This window comes from Enoplosus armatus, assembly GCF_043641665.1.
Source record: "Enoplosus armatus isolate fEnoArm2 chromosome 11 unlocalized genomic scaffold, fEnoArm2.hap1 SUPER_11_unloc_1, whole genome shotgun sequence".
NCBI classification, from domain to species: Eukaryota; Metazoa; Chordata; class Actinopteri; order Centrarchiformes; family Enoplosidae; genus Enoplosus; species Enoplosus armatus.
The window spans coordinates 15297-40433 of NW_027261187.1; the positions used below are offsets into that span (position 1 = coordinate 15297).

General features: G+C 42.7%; 1 protein-coding gene across 1 annotated transcript in view; it reads right to left on the reverse strand.

The window, feature by feature from the left end:
* The window catches only part of LOC139307119 (disco-interacting protein 2 homolog A-like), a gene marked incomplete at its 5' end in the record, with an annotated part of 31302 nt that extends 11977 nt beyond the window's left edge, over positions 1 to 19325 (reverse strand). Inside the window, 15 exons of the mRNA XM_070931004.1 lie at positions 138 to 231; positions 696 to 760; positions 1458 to 1560; positions 1746 to 1855; positions 1941 to 2064; positions 3030 to 3140; positions 3528 to 3619; positions 3802 to 3999; positions 5167 to 5286; positions 7569 to 7610; positions 8770 to 8907; positions 10854 to 11123; positions 14810 to 14929; positions 15019 to 15138; positions 19254 to 19325. Of these exons, the coding sequence (XP_070787105.1) occupies positions 138 to 231; positions 696 to 760; positions 1458 to 1560; positions 1746 to 1855; positions 1941 to 2064; positions 3030 to 3140; positions 3528 to 3619; positions 3802 to 3999; positions 5167 to 5286; positions 7569 to 7610; positions 8770 to 8907; positions 10854 to 11123; positions 14810 to 14929; positions 15019 to 15138; positions 19254 to 19325 (1779 nt within the window). The remainder of the gene's footprint in view (positions 1 to 137; positions 232 to 695; positions 761 to 1457; positions 1561 to 1745; positions 1856 to 1940; positions 2065 to 3029; positions 3141 to 3527; positions 3620 to 3801; positions 4000 to 5166; positions 5287 to 7568; positions 7611 to 8769; positions 8908 to 10853; positions 11124 to 14809; positions 14930 to 15018; positions 15139 to 19253) is intronic.
* Between the last annotated feature and the right edge of the window lie 5812 nt (positions 19326 to 25137).

Consider the following 25137-nt stretch of genomic DNA (forward strand, 5'->3'; position numbering starts at 1 on the left):
AATTTTCCATACTAAATAGCAACAAAAGATGGGATTAGCCTACGATTTTGATAAAATTAGGTTGGTTTATCCTATTCACAGGGCTGAGATGCAGCAGTGGTGAAAAGTGACAAATGTCAAGGTGGATTGACCCTCACCTTTGTATGTGTGAACCTTCTGTATCCAGGAGAGGGGGTTGACTTTCATCAGGGAGTAAGGAATGCTGATCACGTGCATCCGATTCATGACACTCTGCCATGAGAACATCACATAAGCACCAAAATATGTCAGAGGTGTCTCATAACTAAACAACGTCACTGTAAACAACAAGCTGCGAGTCATGACAAGACAATATCACTTACTGCTACATGTTTGTGCTACAGCTGTGTCATTTTAAGAATTTAAGCGCGCAACAGCAGCTCATACATTACCTGTATGTAAATTCCACGGGATGTTTGTAACCAGTTAATCAAAGCTGGGTTCAGTATGTGTTAGAAGAAACTGAATTTTTTTTTTTTTTTTACAGGTTTCAAACTCTTGAGTTATGAGACAAGATGTTTCTGCCCATCAGGACTTCATTAGTTTGAATGCATTTACATATTGATAAAGCCCTCATAGGGAGGAAGTCAGTCAGATGAATCAGACTTTTTTAGCATCTTTTATTTCTAATTATATAACCCTTCTATTAGATTTACCAGAGGACCAAGACCACTCACAGTAAGAACACCATGCCATAATCCTGCTTCTCTCTTGAAGTCTAAGACGTTGGTTATGGTCTCAGCTGCAAATCAAGAAGGAGATTTTGCCAAGATTAGGGGGGTAAAAAGGATTTCAGACATTTAATCTAACATTCCTATTCTTCACTAGAGCAATAACACACCATCCTATTACTTTTAACACACAACAAGCTCGGCAATGTTGAGTAATCCCTGATTGTAGCAGTATTGGATTGAGTGAAGCACCAAACCACATTTCAGAAACAGTCCTGGAGAGTCTCTAGGGCTGCTGGTGCAGTTATTTAGAGCAAAACTGGGACACTGGAGGAGAGGAGGCACCTCACGTTCCCTTTCCTTTTAAGCAGACCTGACCCAGGTCGGAAAAAAACACAATCAGCTGAGCAGCTGCATTTATCAAACTAGACTGTAATTATACTCTACTGGGATCTGTGAGCCACGGGGAGCAAGGGGAACTTCTATATTACAGATTACAAACTAGGCATATATGATGATTGTGCTCTGCATTATCTAGCCTGCAGTTTAAATAAGAAAAACAACAACACAGCAATTCACGTCAAGCCCAAAGTATACATTTCTTTTGAATATTCCTACATTCTTATTATTACTAAAGCTGGTTTAGAAGCTCTCATGCTAACACCACCAACTGGATGCTTTTCTCCATGTCAGAAGAATGAATAAATTATATAGAAAACACAGAGCAAAGTATGGATACTTAGTAGTAAATGTGAGTGTCCTCCTCACCTTCAGTATAGCCGCAGGCCTGTGTGAGGGTGTGACAGTGAGCCAGCATGGCTGAATGGGACACTGTGATTCCCATGGTGCTTCCTTCCTTGCTGGTTTTATACTGAATGTGAGAAACATGGAAAAACATTTGAACAGTTTCACTCCAAAAAACTGAGACACAGATTATATGAAAACGAAGAGTACCTAATGATTATTAACTCAAAAATCTTAAAACTATGAAATATAAATGAAATTCTACTGAATCTATCTTTGTTATGTTGGTAACATCAGTGAAACTACACTTACCTCTATGTAGGCTATGTCATTACTGGCTTCCCGTACTGGAGGATGCCAGTCTTTCGGAGGCTTCACAACATGTTTTCCATCTGTCACAAACCACAGCAACCGCGGCCAGCCTGCAGAGACAGGGACATGAAGTCAGTTGAAACCAAATGAAACTATACAGACAGGCAGTCAAAATGAAAATAAAACAGGCTGTACCTTTGAAAGTGGCTACCTCCCCCGTTTGTGCTTTGGGCAAGCCTTTCTGACAAGCATCAGTGGTCAGTGCCAACGTGACGCCACAGCTACCCAACAGAAAGCCAATCTGTTGACTTCCTGCATCCTGGGGGAGCAAAGAAGATAAAAAACTGAAGTTCATACTGGCAAACTTTGGCAAATAGTCTCTGTCACACAACAACCAACTATTAAGAACAATAAAAGCTTTGAGAAAAGATTCTCTGAGGGAACGTGGGATTTGTAACCAGGAGAGAAAGAAAGAAGAAGAAACCTCAGAGCATCGTACATCAAAGCAGCAGCAGGTAAGAAAGCAGAGTGACGGCCCATCACTATTAAAAACTCTACCACAGAGCATCAAAGCCCGATCGTAGCAGGTATAGAGCCCAAGATCTGACACACACTCACTCATATTTGACTGGCTGTGCAAATTAGCTTACAGCTAGACTCGTGCTGAGCAAACCATACTGCACAGATACTGGGTAGGAGTTAAAGCAGACAGGAAGAAAAAGGGGATAGAAAGAGAGAGGGAGGAAAAATGTTGGCAGAGTGAGCGAATGAGTTTCTGACTCCTGAGAACAGTTGGCCTGTGATCTAATATTTTGACTGGAATTACACATCATTTCACCTCACTCAAATCTCATTAATTACAGCACAGTGTCTGCCAACAGCATGCTTATAAAAGGCAATCAAGAACAGGCATTAATATTCAGCCCGTGTAACTAATGTGGATGAATTTGGTTCAGTTTAAGCTGACGGATGTGCTGCAGACTGCAATGCGTTACAACACTCTGTAAGTAGAACAAGGATAATGCTGCTCTGCAGTTGTAATAAACACATTACCAAGAAGTTAGATATTACAGATATTCTGGGATATTGGAACAAACCTACATTGAAACAACAACTGTGCACATCTGGTCTCTCCTTCACTAAGGGGGTTACATGTCCAGCAGGGGTCACTACTGCTTTACTTACTACTTACTACTTACTACTACTTTATTGGTTATGTAGAGCAGCGCATATCAAAAAAGGTCCATACATTCCCAGGAGACTGCGTTTTGTATTTGTCTTTACCTTTCTGGTCAGTGGCACTTCGATAGGCACAGGTACCAGCTCTGCCAGGAGACAGCCGTAGAAGGCCACCATGAACGTCACCGGGTCGTTGTTGGGGAAAACAAGTGCAACCTGCAGGTGCATCACAGACACGATATGTCATGATATGATATGTTACGCAAGTGTGGAAGGCAAGGGGCATGGTGCGCAGCCAAGTATCAAGATCCGAAACCAAACATTTGCTTCCCCTCACAAGTAATGAGGCAGTGATATTGAGTTTGCTCCTTTCCCCACCGTTAATCTTCAACCCTACTTCATGTTCAGAGAAATACAGTCTTGGTACCACTATAGCGCCAGACTTTAACTGTTGGTCATTGCTAATACTGGTGGTTGAGGAAACTGAGCTTACTCTGCACTTGCCGAATATCGTTCTAGTCTTTCAGCCAAATGCCTTAAATGCAACAAGGAATGCAACATACAACTGACCACCATTGAACACAGTTTTATCTTGTGACTTACTCTGTCTCCAGGCATGAGCAAAGGCTCATTTCTGGTGCTCAGCTTGTTAAGAAGAGTGTAGGCCAGTTTCTGACTGCGGGTCCATAGTTTTCCTACAGAGGGGAACATACCAACATACAAACACACAAAATGGCTGAGAATAACAAAATAAGGTATGGAGACACTTGTCCATTATTTGTACAAAGAAACTTACAAATAATCGACAATACGATGTGATATTGTTTTCCATCTCCATTGTAAATTCTGGGCCAATCATCCACAAGTTGACACCTACCATAGGTGAGTGTGTAGACGGGCTTGCCAGCATTGTCGAGTCCAGTCAGACAGGGACTCTTGGGCTGAGTGGTGCCCCACCGTTGTAAGGCTGCGGGCAAGGAGGGAGGCCACTTGTTGGCCACCCCAAGGAGCTCTCCTTCCAGGGGGCTCATCTGCTGGCCTTCTGGCTTTGGCTGGTTGGGATCTGGCTGCTGGACTAAATGCATGGGGAAGAGAGTGGAGCATTGTGTGAGGGTAGTTCAATGGGTATTTTGAGCAACCAGGCAGAACTGGATTCTGGTGCCATCCGAGATATTGGAGAAAGAAGCTCTGTCTGTTTTTGGTTGAGTGAATTACAAAGAAATGGTACATTTGTGAAGTACACAACTCTCTAAAGCAAGGCAGGGTAATCAAAGAAGTGTGGGGATTGAAAGACAATGAGATGGGAGTGATGGAGGAGGACAAGCTGGAGGATTAAAGGTGAGCTGTGTTCTGTCCTTATCAGTTTTAGTTGCCTCAGACACCAATTCCTGAGAAACTTGGAGCTAGGGCTTATTGTCGGCACTGGTTTCTCTCTTCATCCTTCACTTTCCCCTCCTTCAAGCACCCTACTCGCTCTTTGATTTGACTCTCCTGAACTCTATAATAAGTGGAATTCAGAACGGTTTAACTGAGCTGGCAAGATGTCCCTCGCCAAATAAAACACCTCGATCAGGAACAGATAGTGTTGAGCCTGCTGCCATTTCAGCTCTGTGTTTTTCTGCTCACACCAAGCAGACCACCGAGGTGTGCCATGCCACAGTTTCTGTGCCAAAGTCAGGGAGGCTTTAAAATTACCTGCTGATGTATTACTATTCCTGCTGTTTATTCATTTTCATTGTGTTTATTCAGCCTGGCAGAGAACCACCCAAAACCCACGATGGGCTGTATGGAATGGAGGAAATGGTTAGACAGGGCTGGTCCACTATGTGTGTGTGTGTGTGTGTGTGTGTGTGTGTGTGTGTGTGTGTGTGTTGCTGTACACAGTTCCCTAGCCGCTCTCTTAGCACACCTGGTGGTCGCAGCTCCACCAAGAGACAAAATAACAACCACTGATCTAAAAGTGTGCCTCCAATGTTTATTTGTGAGGCGTGGTGGGGTCAACATGACATTTTTATCATGGCTGCAACAAGAATTGGATATTTAACAAATACTGAAGCTGGAAAACAAAGAAATTAGACAAAATCTTAAAGCTGATGTGGTTGTCAACGTGTTTGTATCAAATACAGCCTTTAGCTGCTGAAGTCTCTGATCAGTATGCTGATCACACCACAGAAAGATGGATGCTTTTTTCATGATTTATTGATTTAACAGAAGCAATGTCATTACTTTCAGGCCAGCTTACCATCCAAAAGCTCCTCAAAGTCGTCAACGAAGAACTCTCGCAACGGTGGTCGCTTTGGTCTCTTCAGAGTGTTGAGCAGCTGCTGGATTTTGGAGGAGACGCGACTGTTGACTGGAACACCTACACAATGAGATTGGAGGGGTTGAAAAGAAAAGGGTAGGGGGAAATAAACATGGCAAGACAAGGATTTGGAGAGAAATACAGACGTGGAAGAGAAGAATATGTGGGGTGGAAATAAATGTAATGGAGCAGATGGGAGGAGATACAGTAGAGAAAGATAAATGTAGACAGATTGATTGATGAAGTAAGGAGAAAGGGATGGATGAGGGGAGGACAGATAAGAAAAGAAAAGAGAAAAGGTCAGTGTGGTGCTCTAATGAGACATAGAGGACAACCAGCCGTCACTCACATTGTAGCAAGACAACAAAGCAGTGGACCTCGAGGTACTCTACAGTCACCTGGAGGTCAAAGGTTATAAACTTTCAGTGGAGATACTCTCTAGAATCACTGACAAACCTCACAGGCTAAATAAATCAGAAAGTGAGGAGCCTCCTCGCCTGCTGCCTAGCAACAAAAAAGTCCTCCCTGCAGTAAGTGATTCACAAGGTGTCTCAAAAGGTGTCTGTTCCACATACGCTCTGCAAAATTCATAATTGCGGGAGGCTAAAATCAACTATACCCCAGTCAAGTCAAAATATATAGAATGTTGAAATAGCTGGACCATAAATACAATACTCGAAAAACATAACCGGCGAGACATGGACCTTTATAAAGACATAAGAACATGAATGAAGGAGCAGGAAAGGAGAGAAACAACAGACTAAGGATGAGAGAAGAGACGAGGTGTCCAGTTAGATTCCCCTCACATTTTGGACATGGGTATGTGCAGACTATAATCATCCTCCGGACATCATTTCCTCCATATGAATTCATACTTAGTTTGGGAGGGGTGGTCTGTGTCAGACATTCCAGACAGCCACAGGAGACGAAGGCCACAGCTGCACGCAGCTTGCCTGATCTATCTTACTATAATAAGCCTGGCTCACACAGACTCTGCCTCCTTGTGTAGGGACAGATGTACTGGGAGCAGACGTGTGGGGGTCAGCGCTGCACCTGATGGGCCAATTAAATAGCCCCAGACACACAGGACAACATCTGAGGGCCCTGAACCCCACCCACTCATTAATATCAGAGGCCAACCAGGGCCGTTCTGTGATGATGACTATAATTAACGTTTTCATAATTTCATAATTTATCCATCCACAGCATTAAATTACTGTAGCAAACACTGGATCTAGTTTAATTTGGGGGGGAAATGCCAAACCAGGTCTTTTCAGTGTAAACAGTTAACAGAATTGCATTTACCAGACATAACAAAGATGGAGATAAAGAACAAGACTGGCCTTATTCTACATTTTTCTTATTGCTAACAAATCCCATGGACAGACCAAAACCAACAATGTGTTAGTCTATCTCTTAATATTTTTGAATTCCCTATCCTGTCTGTGGCTGTCTGCTCGAAGCTCACTTGTTCCTCCTGAAGACGTAATTCTTTAAAAGCGGTTTACAATTATATAGTTTCATTTTTAGTTAAGTCATTTCCTACAACAGCAGGGCATTGATAGTCAAAATGGAAGAAACATTGCATTTGTTTTCAGCAGGGGATTAATACACATTTGGTGCTCTAGTGAGTATTTATGGTACCATGAAGGTGTATGTTGGATTGACTCAAAATAAATTAAAGTACAATTTTTATCATAATGAAGGAACATGTCACCCAGTGCGGCAGTGTGGCTCACTGTCTGTGCACCACAGCCTGCATGCTCCATTAAGACACCAACACATACAGCGTCAATATCCGAGTACAGATGGAACCAAAGTTACTGTGTGGCATGCTTTCTACACCAAACTATGTGTCGCTATCAAAATGGCAAAAGTGCTAGATAGTCCGCTGTGTGGCTACAGGCTAACAGGCTCGTGTCACAGAATGTAGTGAGAAACATAAACTGACAAGTCTTAGCGTCTCGTGTGAGTGCAGAAACCAATATGTCAACATGACTAATTATTCACAACCCTGAATGAAAACTTACATCTGCCAAGAAAAAGGCCTTTTCACACAATCTGCTTCAACACCATCAATTTGAAAAGCACTTAGGTTAGGCATGGCTTGAAGATGCTAAAGCCTTTGCAACACACTCAGTTATACAAACACACATACGCACAAGAATCTAATGACTGAACTTGCTGTAGCTTTGCATATATTTTTGGAAAACACACGGTTTGGAAAAGTGCTAGACCTGACAGTGGCGGCGAAGGCAGAAACACAAACACACACAAATGCACACGCAGCAGAGTGCACATATAGCAGACTGCCAAAGAGTCGGAGGAACAGTTATAAATACCATCCATTAAACTGAGGGATCCTTCACCTCTCCATTCACAGCCTGGAGGAGAGACACATCAGGATGTCAATGAAACAGTCCTGCTAAATTTGTGTGTGTGTGAATGTGTGATAGAGAAATTTACCAGCAGCCAGACGTAGGTGAGAGTAAGCTTAAGAGGCGCTCAGACACAGACTGCTGTTGTTGCACCATAACAACAAAGATAGGATTTTGTGCTGATTTTGTGCATTTTTTTAAATGATCCATGTGGGAAAAGTTGCATAGGAGGTGTTGGTGTGAAACATCTTGAACATCAAACAGCCAGACAGTAGGGATAAAAATGACACCGTTTACATCTTTTAAAAAATCCATAGATTTAACAAATCCCTTCCCCTTTATGGGTCAGCCAGGTGTGTTGGTTTAGCATTCATTAGCAGCGAAAACCCAGACAACGCACCCATTCTTAATGGCAGAGGATGGATGGCAGGAAGGTAAAGCTCTGCTCAAACTGTGTTCCAGCTTTCTGGCTGCTGGCTTATTAACACATTGGACATTAATTCAAAGCAGCATTTCAGCTGGTCAGACAGATTGACATCTATGGCAACTCTCTGAAGTCAATAAACTTATACTAACCTATACTGTAAAAACATTTTTTGTTACACATCAACCCTAACCCTAAATTGATTTAATACCACAAACAAATTACCAGCTAAATTTACATTTTATGCACTGAAATGACACATGCAATCTCTACACTGCACAGCATTTATGTCAATATCTGCGATGGCCCATCTGGAAACTGCTGGCATTATTGGGTGCATACTAGACTGTGCTGTTTGAGTGATGACTGATGTTTGGAGGCTGTTAATTTTATGCACTGACAAGAACCGAGCACAAGAATCACCTCTAATGATCTGGTTTACAACCCTGACTCGAAGACTTTCCTTTGCCTTTTTAAGACTCAAAAATAATAAATCATTAATAAATGTGTTGTTACTAGTGTCAATTAAATACTTAGCATTAAGGCAGGAACAAGGTGCTTTTTTTGGGGGGTGGGGGGGTGGAAAGGTGCAGTGTTACCATGGCAACACAAGAGGGTCAGTCAGCAGCTTGTGCCAGTCTGACAGGCAGACTGACTAAGGAGAAGACAGAGGGACAGACAGCAGGGGAGAAAGGGAAAGGGAGGTGACTGTGTTTATGTGTGTGTGAGCAGGAAACTCACCATCTGCAGTCTCCATGACGCTGGTGTGGTGGTTGTAGCCGCGGGAAACGCCTCGCACTGAGGCCACCTGGGGCCGCTCCGCATGAAGCGAGGAGCGCTCTGACAGCCCCGTCACGTCGGGGGGCGCCGAGTGGTTATCTGTGATGAGTGGGGTGTCGGGGGTGAAAAGGTCAAACGCCAGGCCTACTTCGGGCTATCGTTGCTAAATGAAAATCTACTTCATGAGCTTGCAAACAAACTGATCTGACAGCGCAGGAATTTGAGTGAGAGGCTAAAAGTCATCTGCAAGTGGAGAGATTTCACATTTTACCTCCACTTTCACAACCTGCCATGATAATGAATGAATGATTCTATTGAGCTGATACATTCCCCTCAGCGAGTAACGTATCCAGAGAGAACAAGATGTCTGTGTAGTATGATTAACACGAAAGCCTGAGGACATTGTGGCGGCCTCCATTTGTCCCTCCCTTCTTGTGTTTAACTCTAAAAAGGATGAAGTTTCACAGATCAGTTAATAACACAATGCCAAGACTTCTTCAAACCAAATCAGTAACCCTGGTGGAAAACACGAAAACGCCTGGCCATGCTACAACTATATGCTATAATAAACATATAGTTAAAATAATACCTCTCCATTCAGTCAAAGCTGAACATTATCACCTTTGTAAAGGTGGAATATATGGCCCAGCTGTTGTATTGGATTGCATTAGATTTTACAGGTGTACCTAATAAAGTGGCCAGGGAGTATAGGTGCTTTTAACACTAAAGTGCAATGGCAACACTGTGTTGTTGGAACCAAAACAACTGCTGTAAATCATGGTTATGGAGAACTGCACCCTGAGAGCTGAGGTTCCCCACCAAAGCACCAAATATCTTATACATGAATTGCATTCACTATAAATAACACACATGTGATTTCAAAACCAAAGGTCATGTTTTGTCATTGGCATCCACATTACCCTAAAATATGCTCATGTATGATGGCCAGCTAGTCATTGTCTATTGCTGAAGTGAAGACTGACGACAGACAGGACCAGAGTTTGAGGGGCCAAGGAACGGGATAACATGGGAGATGTATTTACAGCTCCATTCACCACCAGTCACCGCTGCTACTTTATGACAGCAACCTTGAGGGGAGACAAGCTGGGCAGAAATCAGACAGCTCCATCCTAATAGGATATCGTTCTGCCAGCAACAAGTCCGAACACACACACACACACACACACACACACACACACACTCAAGCAAGACACCATCTCACTTTGCGGCTGAGGAGAGACGGACGGAGATAAATCCACTGAATCTCATTAACTAGCTTGTGACACTCGCATGGCAACGTGGAACGAATAGCTTTGACAGGGAAGTTTTCACATGACTGAATGACGGCGAGATGGCAGACGTGGACGACTAATTAGAGAGACTTGAATTAAAACTCTGTTGCTGGTTCTCTTTGTCTTGCCTCATCAAGGGCTTTTGTGTATCTGGAGGGAGATATGGCCTCGGCTGCAGCAGATGTGTGAGACACCGCTGTCTGAGAAAAACAGTTGGAGCAACATAATGCAGGTTAAGATGTCACCTTTGAGATGACAGAAATTCTGATTGGCTGGCAATAATGGAACGCACCACACGTCTGCTGATATCAGCAAATGTAAAACAATGGAAAAAGTAAAAAAATGTCTGCAGACTCTGATTCATGTATATATTTAGATGGAGGATTTCAAAACCATACAGACATCTCCTTCTGCAGGCTTCTTAAAGTATGAAACTTAAATCAGGATTCTTCTACCAGCACACTTGAACAGTGAAAACAATTTTAAACCTCTGTATATACTGTTTCCTTGCTTGACATGAAAACATTATCATTATCTCTCTAGTTAACACCTTCCTATTTCAGCTCGCAACCACACTACACTAATTTTTACAATTCTCCGCGCAGCATGAAGAGTTTGATTAACGTTGAGCAAAACGTATTCACCTCTGGACTAACTGGATGAAAGCGCTGCATCAATTAAAAGGGGACAAGAACATAGAAGACCGGCCAACCAAAATGTGATGGCGTGTGCGACTGCGTGTGTGTCACTGACCTAGCTGGGTGTGTGCCATTAGGTCGGCCAATGCGGTAGCTGCGGCGTTGGCGTTGAGGGCTGCGTGGGCAGTGGTGTTGGTGGTGGTGACGGATCTCCCTCCCGGGTGGGATGAGGTGGATGACGCGGAGGATGAGGTGGACGAACCCTGGATGACACGGTTAAACCAGTGCTCAACGGCTGGGTGGCCGTGGCCCTGGTAGGGCGTGGAGGTGGCCAGACGTCCCTGCCGGCGCAGCGAGCCCTCGTCTTCCGACGCTGAGGAGGTGTCTGTGTTTGACAGGTCAAGACAGGGCAGCGTCACAACAGTGGACAAAGACATGGGGCTGTTGGTAATGGAAGACTGCAGGATTTAGATGATAGGCTGATGATACATTATTCTACTTATACATACTGGTGAGAGTATATATAAGCCAGTGGGATGGCCAGATGATTTTAATGGAGATGGAAGTTGTTAGGATGAGCGATGCTTGTTTTTAAAAGAAGTATTTATGTTATAAACTATACAAAAAATAACAGAATGTACAACAGGTATTGCTAGAGAACTAGGTAGCTATAAGAACTTTTACATCTTATGTATGTTGAATTATAGTCCTCAAAAATATGGATGTTCAAGATGCGAGAGATTTCTGTGTGTCAGTGCATTTACATATTACCTAACTGATACTGGTATTCCTGCTTGAAGATGTTGCTTCAAAATAATGTGCAAAAATACTTTTATTTATACTTTCACACAATACATACACAAACTGAAATAGTCTAGCCAAAAGAAAAGTGTAGTGTGTGCTTAAGTTATTAATGCTTGGACTCAAACTCAGGCACTGATGATTTGACTGTCTCTCCCTTGAGGCAACTGTGAGCAGTTGGTCTCGGCAAAAATAGCCCAAACGGGAACAACTTCAAAGCAAAGGTAAGGATCATTCAAAATGAACACATTCCAGTTCATCTGCCAAGCTCCCAGAAATGTCTGTTCCTTCGACAGGATCGCCAAAGTTACACAAGAGCTGAGATTTGTATTCTACAGAGAACCGAGTGCAATGAAAGGGCTAAATAGTCTTAGGCATCATCCACTTGAGAAAATGAAATACTCAAGGTATAAACAACAACTGTAACAGCAACAAAACTACCAAGAAAGGTCACACTTTCCCCCATTATTCATCACTGACGAAGTAAACAGCAGTGTCTGCTCTGCAGCACCCATAAAAAGTGCTCATTCACACGTCTCAAAATATTACACCAAAGTCTCTGAGCATACTTAACAAAACAAAGCTTTATTAATATGGAAAACGTATTCCAAGCGCACTGAGAGGATGAGAGAGAGACGTTTAGAAAACAGATTAAGCCTGTGTGTGCCTGATGATGCTCTCCAAACTAATGAGCCTTCATGTGATTAATCGGCCTCCTAATCACTCGCAGTGTGTAGTATCAAGTAAAGTCCGTCAATTGAGAAAATATCAAAATCACTTTTGCTTTCCACAAGCTTCCTCGTGGCCTTGCGGAGGCCTAAAATGGAAGGCTGGAGGAGGTTTGATTATAACAAGCTAAAATTTTATGTCTCTACAACCAGCACACTCATGAGGGCTATCTCACATTAATGATTCTGTTTGTTATTCCTCTGCCTCTCTCCAATCTCTCTCCCTATCTCAGTAACCTTGACACAGTTACGCAGAGGAAGAAGGACAGACGGGGTCAGAGAACACATGCAAAGTAGAAATAGAGAGGTGGAAAGAATGGGAAAGAAACTGAAAGAGAAAAAGAGGTATTAGTCACAGATACGCAGACAAAAACAAGAATAGATAGTGAAGAGTGAGTCAGAGAAAGACAGGCAATGATGGAAGATTTGGAGGAAGGGAGGGACATAAAAGAGAGAAAACCGAAGCAGAGACAGTAGCAGATAGGCTGACATCTCAGTTATTCTATAGTTTAAATGGTAAATCACTTTTACTGATTACTTAAAAGCAAGACTAAGAGGCTGTACTTGGGCACAGCGGTGCTTATAATATACTGATGTTTAGCAGGTATAATGTTTACCACGTTCATGCATGTTCATGCTAACATTTGCTAATTAGCACTATAAACACAAAGTATAGCTGAGGCTGATGGGAATGTCACTAGTTTTGCAGGTATTTGGTTCTAAACCAAACTATAAATGGTGACCTGATGATGATGATGATGCTAGATGAAAAGTCACCTTAGTGATTACAATCCATGCTGAGGGGGACCATGAATGTCTGAAGCAAATTTTATGGCAATCCGTTCAATAGCAATCCATCCAATAGCTGTTGAAATATTTCAGTCTGGAGCAACACGGTGGATCGACAGACTGACTGACAAAAATACATCGGAGAAGAGCTTTAATGTCAGCCATTTATTAGTCTCACATAGCCAGACCTATCTCCACACTTCCCACAGGTCTGGCTCAACCCATTATCATTCTGGGATAGGGGAAAAAACGCTCTGGCTTGTTTGTATTTCTTTAAACCAATCACAATCGTCTTGGGCGACGCCAAGTCCTTGCAAAATGGTAACACGCAGATAGCAAAGGGGAGGAGATTTCTGACTGAAATAGTCGCCGGCTGATTTATCCCAAGAGCCTACATCCGGTGAGTCAGACTAGCCATTTATCAACGTGGTTTTTGCATGTTTTCCATGTATTACTTCCAAAGTTTTGTATATATTGGAACTGTTGGTCTGTACATGGGCTACATACTTACTGTATGTTTGAATACGGCTTACACCATCCAATCATGCCACATTGTATTGAATGACAGGTCTGGCAGTATGAAAATGATTTTGCTCACATTACTACTGGTTCTTCACAATCAGACATGGAGTGGTCAGACACGTAGTGTGACCAGATGTAAACCAGCCACTGCAGATTAGCAAGATAAGAGATGGAAAAGGAGAAAGTTAATCAGTGTGCATGTGCGTTCAATACAGATACCAACAATACTGGTACCTGGTCATCAAAATATTACTCCATATTACCTCCACTAATGGCTTTTGTACCATTATGGCCCCTGATAAACTTTTGCTAATGTAACATCATGAAGTCTACCATTTAAAATCAAATCTCAGACAAAATGTTGAAATAACTACAACCAAAACCATACTACTGTGTGCTGCCTTGAAAAAGTAGCACAGCCCCAGATTGTCTTATATGTACAGTATGTGATTTTGTGCACCTGTCAGTCCTACTTATGCACCTTATCCCAGCAGATTACAGTAGATCACTCAGAGTGACTGAAAACAACCATGAAGAGTCCCCCTCCTTCCCCTGTTCAAACCCCAATGTCTGAGCTCTTAATCCGGTTACTCACTCAACCGCTGTGTCCTCTCTCTTTACCCAAGACATGAGGCTCTAAGGCCTCCCACCAATTAGCTCTTATACACAATGATAAAGCCACTGCAGTGTTTAAGAGACTGGCATGTTTTCTATCATTAAATCTTACACAAATATCTTACTGACCGATTGGAAGATGAAATTCTTTCTTTAGGAAATATTTGGGCAAAACTAACAACACAAAAGGGGATTTTTGTGCCTTGAAAATCTCCACAAAAAGAAGCTGCAGAACGCAGTAAAATGAAAAAAATAAAAATGAACTGGCCCATACAATGCAAACTGACATTTTGAGACTATGTTAAAAATCTGATTATGCATCCATTATGCAACTCATGTGGGAAGGGCTGCCTTTGAACACAACGGTGAAAGAACTGAGTCCTTTATAGTCACAAAGAATGGACACATTCATGAAACTGCACATTTTCTTTCCAGTAGCAAATGCTCGGCGACATCATCTTTGATCACTGGACACAACAGAGTGTCAGCATCCTACACACCAATGCTCATGGGAACACATGTAAACAACCCAGCGCAAGCATAAATCTAGTCTGTGTGAGAACAGGATAAACTCTGCCCTTTGTGAACAGTGAGTTTATAGGAACTGAGGTCTCACCTGGCGGGGTGCATGCCTCAACAGAAGACTGAACTAGCACAGATCGTCTCTTGGAGGGCATTGGCATCTTCCTCTCTTTGTACTTTGCCAAAGCTGCTTGGACGGCTTCTGTGTGCAAATCTAAGAGAACACATTAACACAGTTTAGCTGCTGCATGAAAGAAGAAGAGCAACAGACATTAAAAACTCTCAGCATGGACACATGATTACCAGATCTGAAGCGTTCATCCCGGGTGTTGGCCGCCCGGGACTTGTTGTGTTTGGGACCTTGGAGAACGGCTTGCGAGGAGGCCTGGATCCTGTTGTCAATCTGCAGAGAAGGATCTACACCTGCAGAGACACAAAGCGGAGAGAGGACAGTTTATAACAGGACAGAAACAAAAGTCATCTTCTTCTAATGCTCAAAAGCAGAACTATCAATATTAGAAATATGAGCACATATACTCTTTGAGGTACGTGCCTTGGACATCAAGCAACGCTGCTGAATATTGCTCGACCAGATCAAGTATTCACAAGCTTAATGGTAATCTCTATTTAGGCTGCTTTCTTCTAATACAGTAGCTTGGAGTTGAGAAAGTATTCACTTTAATTAATCCAGCCTCTTTCGCAGGCTTCCAGCTGCCTTCCAACTTTCCAGGGGAAGGAAATGCAAATTATACAGACGTAACAGAAAGAAGGTGATTAAGCACCATGAATGTCAAAAAGACAACATCTTCAAACTGGAGCATTCTAAAATTATCAAACTCTCAAACCCGTCAACCCCTCTGTGTTCTGCGTGACGCAGGCAGTGATTCATCCTTTGGCTTATGCAATTCTCATTTGAGCTTCATTAAGTAACTAGTTTTTAGCATCAGAGGGGAAACCCAGGACTGCCGCCTGAAGGAGGGTCACGGTTTGAGCTCTATTAGTAGTCTTCTACCATTGGTTTCACTTCACTTCTCACGCTCTCATTACTGATGTATTTGAAGTATGTAAGATGTAAATGTAAACTTCTTGACTCATTAATTGTTGACAGAAAATGCACATTAAAGATCTAAATGCACGCATGAATATGTAATATTGATATGTAATATGAACACACTAACTACAGAAATGCCTCTCCCACAACTTGCTTGTATTTCCGTGTTGAGTAATGAAAGGCCTTAGCAGTTATTTCAGGCAGAGTTGAAAGACGACTTTTTACACGATGGAACAGGAAGCTGTCAAAGGAACAGCATCTGTACTATAACTCAGCAATACATTCGACAGATTTATAAGATATATTTTCCTGAGAGTGGGACAAAGAGGAGAATTATAGTTTAAAAGGATGCTTCTGTAGTTCTGTAGCGCTGTCTCGATAAACAATACCAACGAGTGCCATGTTTCCATGGAGGAAACCGTCTCTATTGACACAATACAGACTTAGGTTCACGCCACATAGGTGTTATACAGGGAACACAGCTAAATCAAACAGAAAGCTCTTTTAATTTACATAAATATTTGTCTTTTATTCCATTTATTCCAATGACATGCTCTCTGTGGAGGTAACTTTACCCCTGCACCGCCCACATTCTCTGCTGAGTATGAAGCTTTACGGATTGTCTGTCTGTTGTTAGATGCCTACCACTTCCCCAAGGGAAGTGTTTTAAGTGGCTACAAAGATGAGTGCTTTCTATAAAATAAAATAAAAATAGTATAACTTTGAGTGTCAGCAGTGATATTCCAACACATTCAACCTGATAACACAGAATAAGTGAGTGTGAGGGACTCATCATTAACATCACAACAGTTCAGCTGTATTCATGCACTTCAGCCCACGCTGCTATCCTATCATGGGCTAGTGATTGACAGTTTTGTATATAAATAATAAAATACATATAGAATCACTGTAGAAGAGGTTCTAAATTGTAGCTGAATAGGTGGTCTAATGTGATCAGACACTAAGAGTAACTTGATTAAGTTAAAATGAAAACACATCCTTTACGGAGGTCAAATGTGACTGAAACTATAGTCACATTGTGGAATAACAGAAAGTCTACAAATCAACAAGTGAGTGCCAAAATTTAACAGTGTAGTCAAAAAGCCTCTTTGACCAGACTGTGGACAGCTTTGAGGATGCTGCAACCTTTACTGACCTGTGACCTACTGAACTACACAGAGTGGCTGCCTTTGCAAGTACACCCATGAGAGAACAGCCTTTTGAGGACAGAGTTCTACCACGCCACATTCAGCCAGCTAGATCCAACACCTAGCTGGCTGGCCAGTCAGACACCCGGCAAGCCAGCCAGCCAGCCATCAGCCCGTCCGTCTTTTCAGCGGCAGCTTAGTGGGGATCAGCGAGCTCCACACGGTCAGCAACTCTCAGACAGCAGCAGCGCACACACTGAAATGCTGAGCGACATTCATGCACGCTTCAACTAAATCTATTCAATAACATGAGTTTCAAATATTACACAAGGTTTAATAAGGCCTGAGGACATTTAAGGACACATAATGCATGATGTCTAACACACACACACATACACACACAGCGTCCCCTGAGCATGGATAAATGCATCAATATATGCTGGTCCCTTATATTGCTCTGACAGCCCAGTCACACAACAGCCTTTCCCTAGCTCTCAGAGGTCTATAAAACAAGCCAGGACACCAGACCCGGTTGCTGGGCAGAACACACTTCAGAGACACACCACACTGAGCCAATCAGAGCTGCGCTCCGTCACAGCAGATGTTGTTATTGGTTCATAGCGAGCCCTGATGAATTTTTAGCACCTGTCTGATGCCAACACTTACCGGTGTAGTGGCTGACGACACGTGTGCTGCGTTTCGCTTCCTGGAGACTTGGCTAATGACTCGCACCAAGCTCACAGTTGTGTATCTGACATGTGCCTAATATAAACGAATGGATGGCAAATTCAGTTTGAATGAGCTGGGACTGCATTCACTGTCAGAAAATGAAAAGTAGGCGTCTAAAAAAAGAACTATCACTCAAGATTGGGCACACCACATACCTGTATTCTCACAGAGGCATGCTAACTTTTCCTAAATGTTTGACCCCCCAGTAATGTGATGTAATCCCCAGTAGTAACCTAAAGCAGTCTAGGCTAAACCCTAACCCACTGATTCATTGTGCTGGATGGATGCGTTGTTAGGTGTGCATGTGTTGTATATGAAGAATCTTGCCTGCTCCAAAGCCCATCCGTTTCTGCCCTTTATCTATCACTTCCCTTCTTAGGATCCAGACTGAAAGGATCCAACAATGAACGACAGAGAAAACACATAAATCCATGATAACAAGGAGGGACAGGGAGCAAGAGAAAGATGGAGAACGAAGGAGATGATCAGCCCAAGCTAAATAACAGGCCTGCTAACTCCAGTGGAAAGCCTTGAAGGAGCGGCGCACACCAGACTCTGGTTTCCACTGAGGCTTGGTGTTCTGATAGCAGGCCAAACCAAAGACTGCCATGGACCCCGGACAGAGGACGGAGAAGCATGAAACATACAAACAGTTACTCCTCTCTGGGATTCACCACAAACCACCTCAACCTTACAGTTTGCCCAAGGCGTCTGGGACTGACTGACTGCCCTACTGGGGCTAAAAATGAATTGATATATAAATGCATGTAGCCCCCTACACAGTCAAAAGCCATGGACAGATAATAAGTAACATACAGCTGGGAAACGCCACGCCTCCCTGTTTTCAAAGTTAATACCTCTCTTCTAAAACACACAAAGCCTAACACGGGATGGCGGGCACAAATACGCAAACACTGGAGATTTAAAAAACAAAACATTGCTCTAAATAATTAGTAGTCTGTAACACATGGTAACTTCAATCAATCAATGATCAATAAAAGCTCTTGATAGGATTAGCATTATGAGAGCAGCACACAAACTATGACTCCTAATATTTTAAATTCGATGACAGTATGTCTTCCTTGCCTTGGTTGGATAGCACTTATTTTAATTTGGCCCCTACATACACTATGATTTGTGGCTGGTGCAGGGTTATGGCATAAATAAAAGACCCAAAGGTCACAGGAACACAGTAAAAGTCCCAATCCAAAGAATCAAGGACACACCAGCAGAGACATATCTAACCAGATGAGTGATAAGTACAAATGTGTCAAAACCCTCCACAATTTCCTTCATGACAACACATGGTATCAAAAATATGCAAGTCCTGAATTTGTTTTGGCTTTGCTTTTATGCTGTTTATGTTTGATTTCTCTTCTCTCTGCCTTTGTATGACTTTTCTCCTTCTTTTACTAGTGTCTGCAGGCTGTACTAAGGTTTGTAAAATATGATATATGTAAATGAAGCTACACCTATAATCATTAACATTAGAAGATACTTTCTCGTTCTGTTTGCTCTTGCAAGGACACCATGCTAACTGCTAAGCTAACAGGCAGCCAAGATAAAACCCGTTCTAGACAGTAAATTTCCTGCAGGCCTGTGTGCCTTACCTTGTATCTGTGGGATGTACGGTGCCAACAGCTTGCCTCTTTTCTTCTCATAGCCCTTCTGAGTGATGTCCCCTGTACAGACAGAGACAGAGAAATACAGAGGAACAGACAGAGAGAGAAGGGGGGGGGGGGGGGGGGGGGCAGAGAGATGAGTCATTAGCTCAGCCGTGCCCTGGTGGTGGTGTGTGTGTGTGTGTGTGTGTGTGTGTGTGTGTGTGTGTGTGTGTGTGTGCACACAAGTGCCTCAGGATCACACTGCCAGGCTGGTTACGCTGTCACCACGGGGCACCAGAGGAGGGTTGCCGCAGCAGATGACCAGCTCTCACCCACTGGATGTCTCTCCCTCACACATACACAGGAAGTGACATTGCAATTGTTAGATGTGTTGGCTGATAGATACGGTAGCATGGCAAATTTCCTACTGAATACTTGAATGATAACATCGGCAAGGGGAATTTAAAAGATCATATGTCTGGTGCGCCTGGAACATTTTCCCTCGCAGCGTTTTTACCAGAGGTAAAAATAACGCTGATGTCAGCATGAACTGAATCCGCCTCAGTTGCCTCCCCACACATAATTAAAAGGCGGTCTGTTAAATAAGATCTAGCTGCATGTTATTTTAATAGCCCTATTTAAAAAGGAACATCACCGTACAAGCTTTTCAAAGCCTGGAATTTAACTACAATAAATGAAGAAAGAGAAAAAAAAAGGAGCAGAGGGAGACAGAGAGAGAGATAGGGTGAAGGTGTAAGGCTAAGTAATAATATGGCTCTGTAGATGCAGCAAGGTCTATAGCTTAACTCGCTAATTGTCACTTGACTTGGCAAAGTGTGTAGTAGACCTAGCAACGATGACCACATGTCTGCTGTTCAAATGCTGATGAAAAAGACGACCATGATTTCCTTAAACTGACAAAAGTAAGAGGATAAAGTCACATTGTTGTGGATTTTGGTTTGTCTGCGGGCTGGGCATAGTTGCATGCATGACACATTCATAAAATACTTCATCATCGTCATCATAATGTGACACAGTACAATTTGGCAGTATGTTATTAGGTGTTTGCCCCCACTCCAATCTGACCGATTCACATTAAATACACTTCAATTGTCTATGTTATTACAGAAGTCTGTGTTTTCACTATCAGTTAGATTCATCTAGTCACGGCGGGGCACCAGCTCAGCTTTAATGCCACAGCTGGCCTCATGATACCCAACATAAATACATACAAAATATACAATAAAATTGGGAAAAACCTGGTATCGGATCGCTAACCGTATTTGCAGATATGATGAGTTGAGATGAGTTCAGAATTTGTATTGGGAAAGCAAGAATTGCTTCAGCGACTACACAGAGTATGCAATGGCCTTTTATTGCCCTTTTCCAAGAAGAAAGAAACAAGCAAAATACACAATATCTGCAGAGTGACATAAAAGCTCATATCAAACTGAACTCATCGCTAAATGACAGTGTCACCAAAATGTCAAAAATGTTGAAACACATCCATATCCACATGGGACCTGTTTAAAAGACGGAGAAGTAGGTCACTGACTGAGTGTTTTGTGGCTGCTTGTGGTTGATTTGAGGATGTAAGATGCCACTGTGTTTCTGCATGTCAGACACAGTTGTAGGCTGAGGCTGATGGGGTGGAGGCTCGCTCTTTTGCAGACAAAAGACATACTGATTCACTCAGAGAGGGCTGACTGACAGCATCTCTAACACACAAACCATGTATGTACATAACTATGCTCCCATATGTGACCTCTCTGATGAGCTCTAACACCCCTAAAGATGGATGTAAAAAAAGGACCTGCAACAAAGCTGTGGACGACAACAAAGGGCCTTGTGGAAAATATGCCAGTCAAACAGCCGGCTGCAAGGAGTGTCAAAGTCAAACAGCCACTTGACATGACATATACATTGTTTTGGCAGGAAGCTAGAAATGCTCACAAACGCAAGATCTCAGTGGTGAGAGTTTCCACTGTATATTAGCACTGGAGTCCAATGAATAGGGATCCCACTGAGTCCTTTATAATAATCTCTACAGGCTCTCAGCGGGGGTCATCAGGGTGGAGGTCAAGGGAAAAGCAATAAGTTCAATAAGTCTATGTGAACAGAACAAATTGACGAAAATCCTCCCCATGTTATCCCATTTCTTCATCTCACCATGGGGAATACTTTATGCAGTTTTCTTCTTATTGACCTGTTCAACCTGTATTAATTCATAAAAGGGTATACTGTAAAAACACTGTAAACACAAATACAGTACAACTTCATATTGATACATCCGTATTTACTTATGTTACTCAGTTATTGTCTTAAACAAGATATTCTTGATTTATCTTTGGCTTATTTATCTCGGATTTATCTCAAGCCTCTTGAACACAACAGTGTGGCAGTGTGAAGGCAGGTGTTGTTGGTCACACTGGTTGCCGCGCTGCCCGCTGGTCCTGAGTCACCAGTAACGGCTCAATGCCTGCACTGTTAAATGTCCAGGAGAGCTGGAGGCTAGCAACAATACAGCGCTGTCCACAGGCCGAGCCGGCTGACCTGACACTGACTCTTTCTGGTGATAAGTGTCTCTGTTTGTATGTGTGTTCAGTATATGTCTGTGCGCATGCCAGCGCGTCTCAGTGTGCGCACCACAGCAGCCAACCAGCCTGACAACCACACACAATAGAGGGCTATTCTCTGCGGCGGCTCCAAATTCTGGCTAGCGGCCTTGGTGGCCGAGCGGCCCCTAGCACACACTGATCCATCAAGTCATGTCTCAGTGAAGCTAATCTTTTGATCTGAGAACAAACAGCTTTGTCATTAAATATGGAGGAATGGACTCAAGCATTCAGTGGTAAACAATGGCCCTTACTCCGAATCTTAAAAAGCAAAACAAAAAGGTCTGAGGCACCAAAGGATCACCATATTTCCTGTGCAAATGTGTATAAACAAGTGTGTTTGCATATGCTTGCACAAATATCTGTGTGTGTGCAATTTTACGTATTCACAGACATACACTCTGTTTCCCCTTTCTGTTTGAGCCTTGAGTGCCTCCATAAGATAAAAATGGGAGGGTTCAAAGGTCAATATGTGGCCTGCCACCTGGGGAATAACAGAGGGGGGGAGGAGAGTGGGATGTAGGGAAAGAGAGAGATGGAAGGAGGACTGAAGGGAAGCTTAGCACCTATGCCAAATTACACAGTCACAAGGGACAAGCTGTAGCTTATACTATATTTACAGCAGAGTGGGGAGCACTTTATTTGACCCCCTTCACTCTTCTGCGCTGACTACAGGCTTTGCCATGTAATTGAGCTGTAAAGAAAAGGGAAAGGGTACATCTCCAAACAAGCACCTGGGGGGAGAGGGGGTGGGTGGGGTAGAGTAAATAAAAACTGAGAATGAATGTGTCAAAGAGGGAGATGAACCGAAACACGATGGAGGGGTGAGAGAGAGAGAGAGAGAGAGAGAGAGAGAGAGAGAGAAGAGAGAGAGAGAGAGAGAGAGAGAGAGAGAGAGAAAGAGAGAGAGAGAGAGAGATGCATTTCTCATGTCATGATGGTTAGAGAACATCATCTCAGCTGGAAGACTGGTTATTCTTTCCTCAGCCTGCATCCATCCTTTCACTCTAACCTCTTCACCTTCCTCTCAACCCTCGAGGGCTCACTGTCCACTGCCTCTTTTTAATTACCTGCAGCAGTTCTTGCTGAAGGGAACAAAACATAGAAAGAACAGAGGGGTATTGTGTCTAAATTCCACATTTTTAGGGGTATTGATGCTAGTCTTCTGGCACTAGTCTTCAGCCATCTGAAGTGACAAGATTTTATTTCCCAGAGACGAGAGGCACTTTTATCCGGCACAATGTTGTTACCGTAAACATTCCTCTCACCTGGCACTGAATCCAATTTCGAAAGAGAGACGGTCAATCTTGTGACACTCTGAACAGTGACAGCAACAGAGCCTGCCGTCCTCTGCTTTGTCTCATTGACTATAATTGACTGATGGCTATTGACAGCTACACTCAATAGCCATCGGTCAGGGCTATTGAGTGTAGCTGTTCCTTCAATGAGGCCCATTAGAGAATTACGTTGCATCTGTCCAGATGGATACTCTTCAGTCAGGAAGGAAATACTGAAACACCAGCACATTCCTCTACAAGCCAGCAAAATAATTAATCTCTGAATGAAGATGGTGCCATTGGCTTTACTTAGTGTGTGAGGCTGATGAGTAAAACTGAAGATTTATACAGCCACATGGTCAGACACATTTTCTCTCTTCTTTTAGGTGTAGAAAGCCAGACAGGGATGACAACTCTTGCTCTCAACTATCTCCAAGGGTATCACGCACACACACACACACACACACACACACACACACACACACACACACACACACAGTAATATCAGCAGCAAGGGCTTGACAGTCACAGAGCAATAGTTTCAATATCTAAAGCCCTGCTTCTGTGTGTGTTTTCCTCTCCTGCTGGCTGCCTATTTAAAAACAGAACCCACAGCTAGGGTCTGTGTGTGTGTGTGTGTGTGTGTGTGTGTGTGTGTGTGTGTGTGTGCATGTGTGTGTGTGGAGCTATGAGGGAAAACTGTCTGAGTCTACCACAATGAGCAACACTAGGGCTAGGTTATATTATAACGTATTGTATTGTTTGAGACATCATGTTTCCCAGTCATGATTTCTAAATGAATTGGGGATGCAACTAATTATTTTCATTGTCTGTAAATCTTTTTTGGTCTGTCTTAAAATGAAAAATGCCCATCATAATCTTTTAAAGCTCAAAGTGACTTATTCAAATTGCTTAATATTCAAAGATATTCAGCTTATTATCATAGAAGACAAAGAAATCCTACACATTTTCATATTTGAGAAGGTGGAATCAGGACATTTAGTTAATTTCTGATTAAAGAAAATACTTAAATGATTAATTTATTGCCAAAATAGTTGCTGATTAAGTCAGCTCTAAAATTAATCATAACATAAGTTCAATTTTAGATCGGACTCTAAATCTACATTTTAAATGTATATATTATACATTAATAAACATATCAATATCGAGATAATGCAGTTAGTGCATATCTGCCACTGCTAATCAATAGTCCAAAATAATTTTTTATCCTGAAATAAAACCCTTCATGTCTTTGCCACACGGCCACCCTCTTTTCCTAAGTGACAGACAGCTAGCAAGGCGGCCCCACCCACCCTTAATGTCAGTTCCTGTGCCAGGCTGACCCACAATGTGCCAACACTGCTGCCAAGCCAGCAACCAAGCCGTCTGCCCTTCAGCCTCAGAAAACCACAGCTAAATATTTAGGCAGGGCAGCATTTGCTTTCAAGGCTTGTGTGTTGACGCCAACAAAAGCAGATGTAGCCAGCTGTCATTTAGCATTAGCTCTCCGGCATAAAAATGTTAGTTTTATACATTTGGATTAAGCTTTACCCTAGACAGGCGCTGAAATCTTGTAATTTTTCAATTGCATATTTGCAGCGGACAGTTTATTTGAGGACTAGCAGAGATCTATTTCAAGTGTGCATGGTCAGCTCTGTGCATTTTTTCTCTCATTATTGCAGCCCAGAGGATATATATGGGCATATACCTGTGCTGCTCACAGCTTGTGTCGGACAGAAAATGTACCTGTTACTGCTAAAGACAAAAATCAGCAGAGATATGAAAAAGAGGCAAAGAGAGGGGGAGATGGAGAAAGAGCACACCACAGATTCAACCACATGTCTAGCTTTTTAGTTTGTCTACATGACAAAAAACACTAACCAAGCTGCAGAAAAGAAGAATAGTAAAAGTATGGTGTGCAATGACCACAGAAGTCCCCTGTTAAATTGTTTTAACACACACAAGACACAGACAGAATAACTCACATGCAGAAGAAGC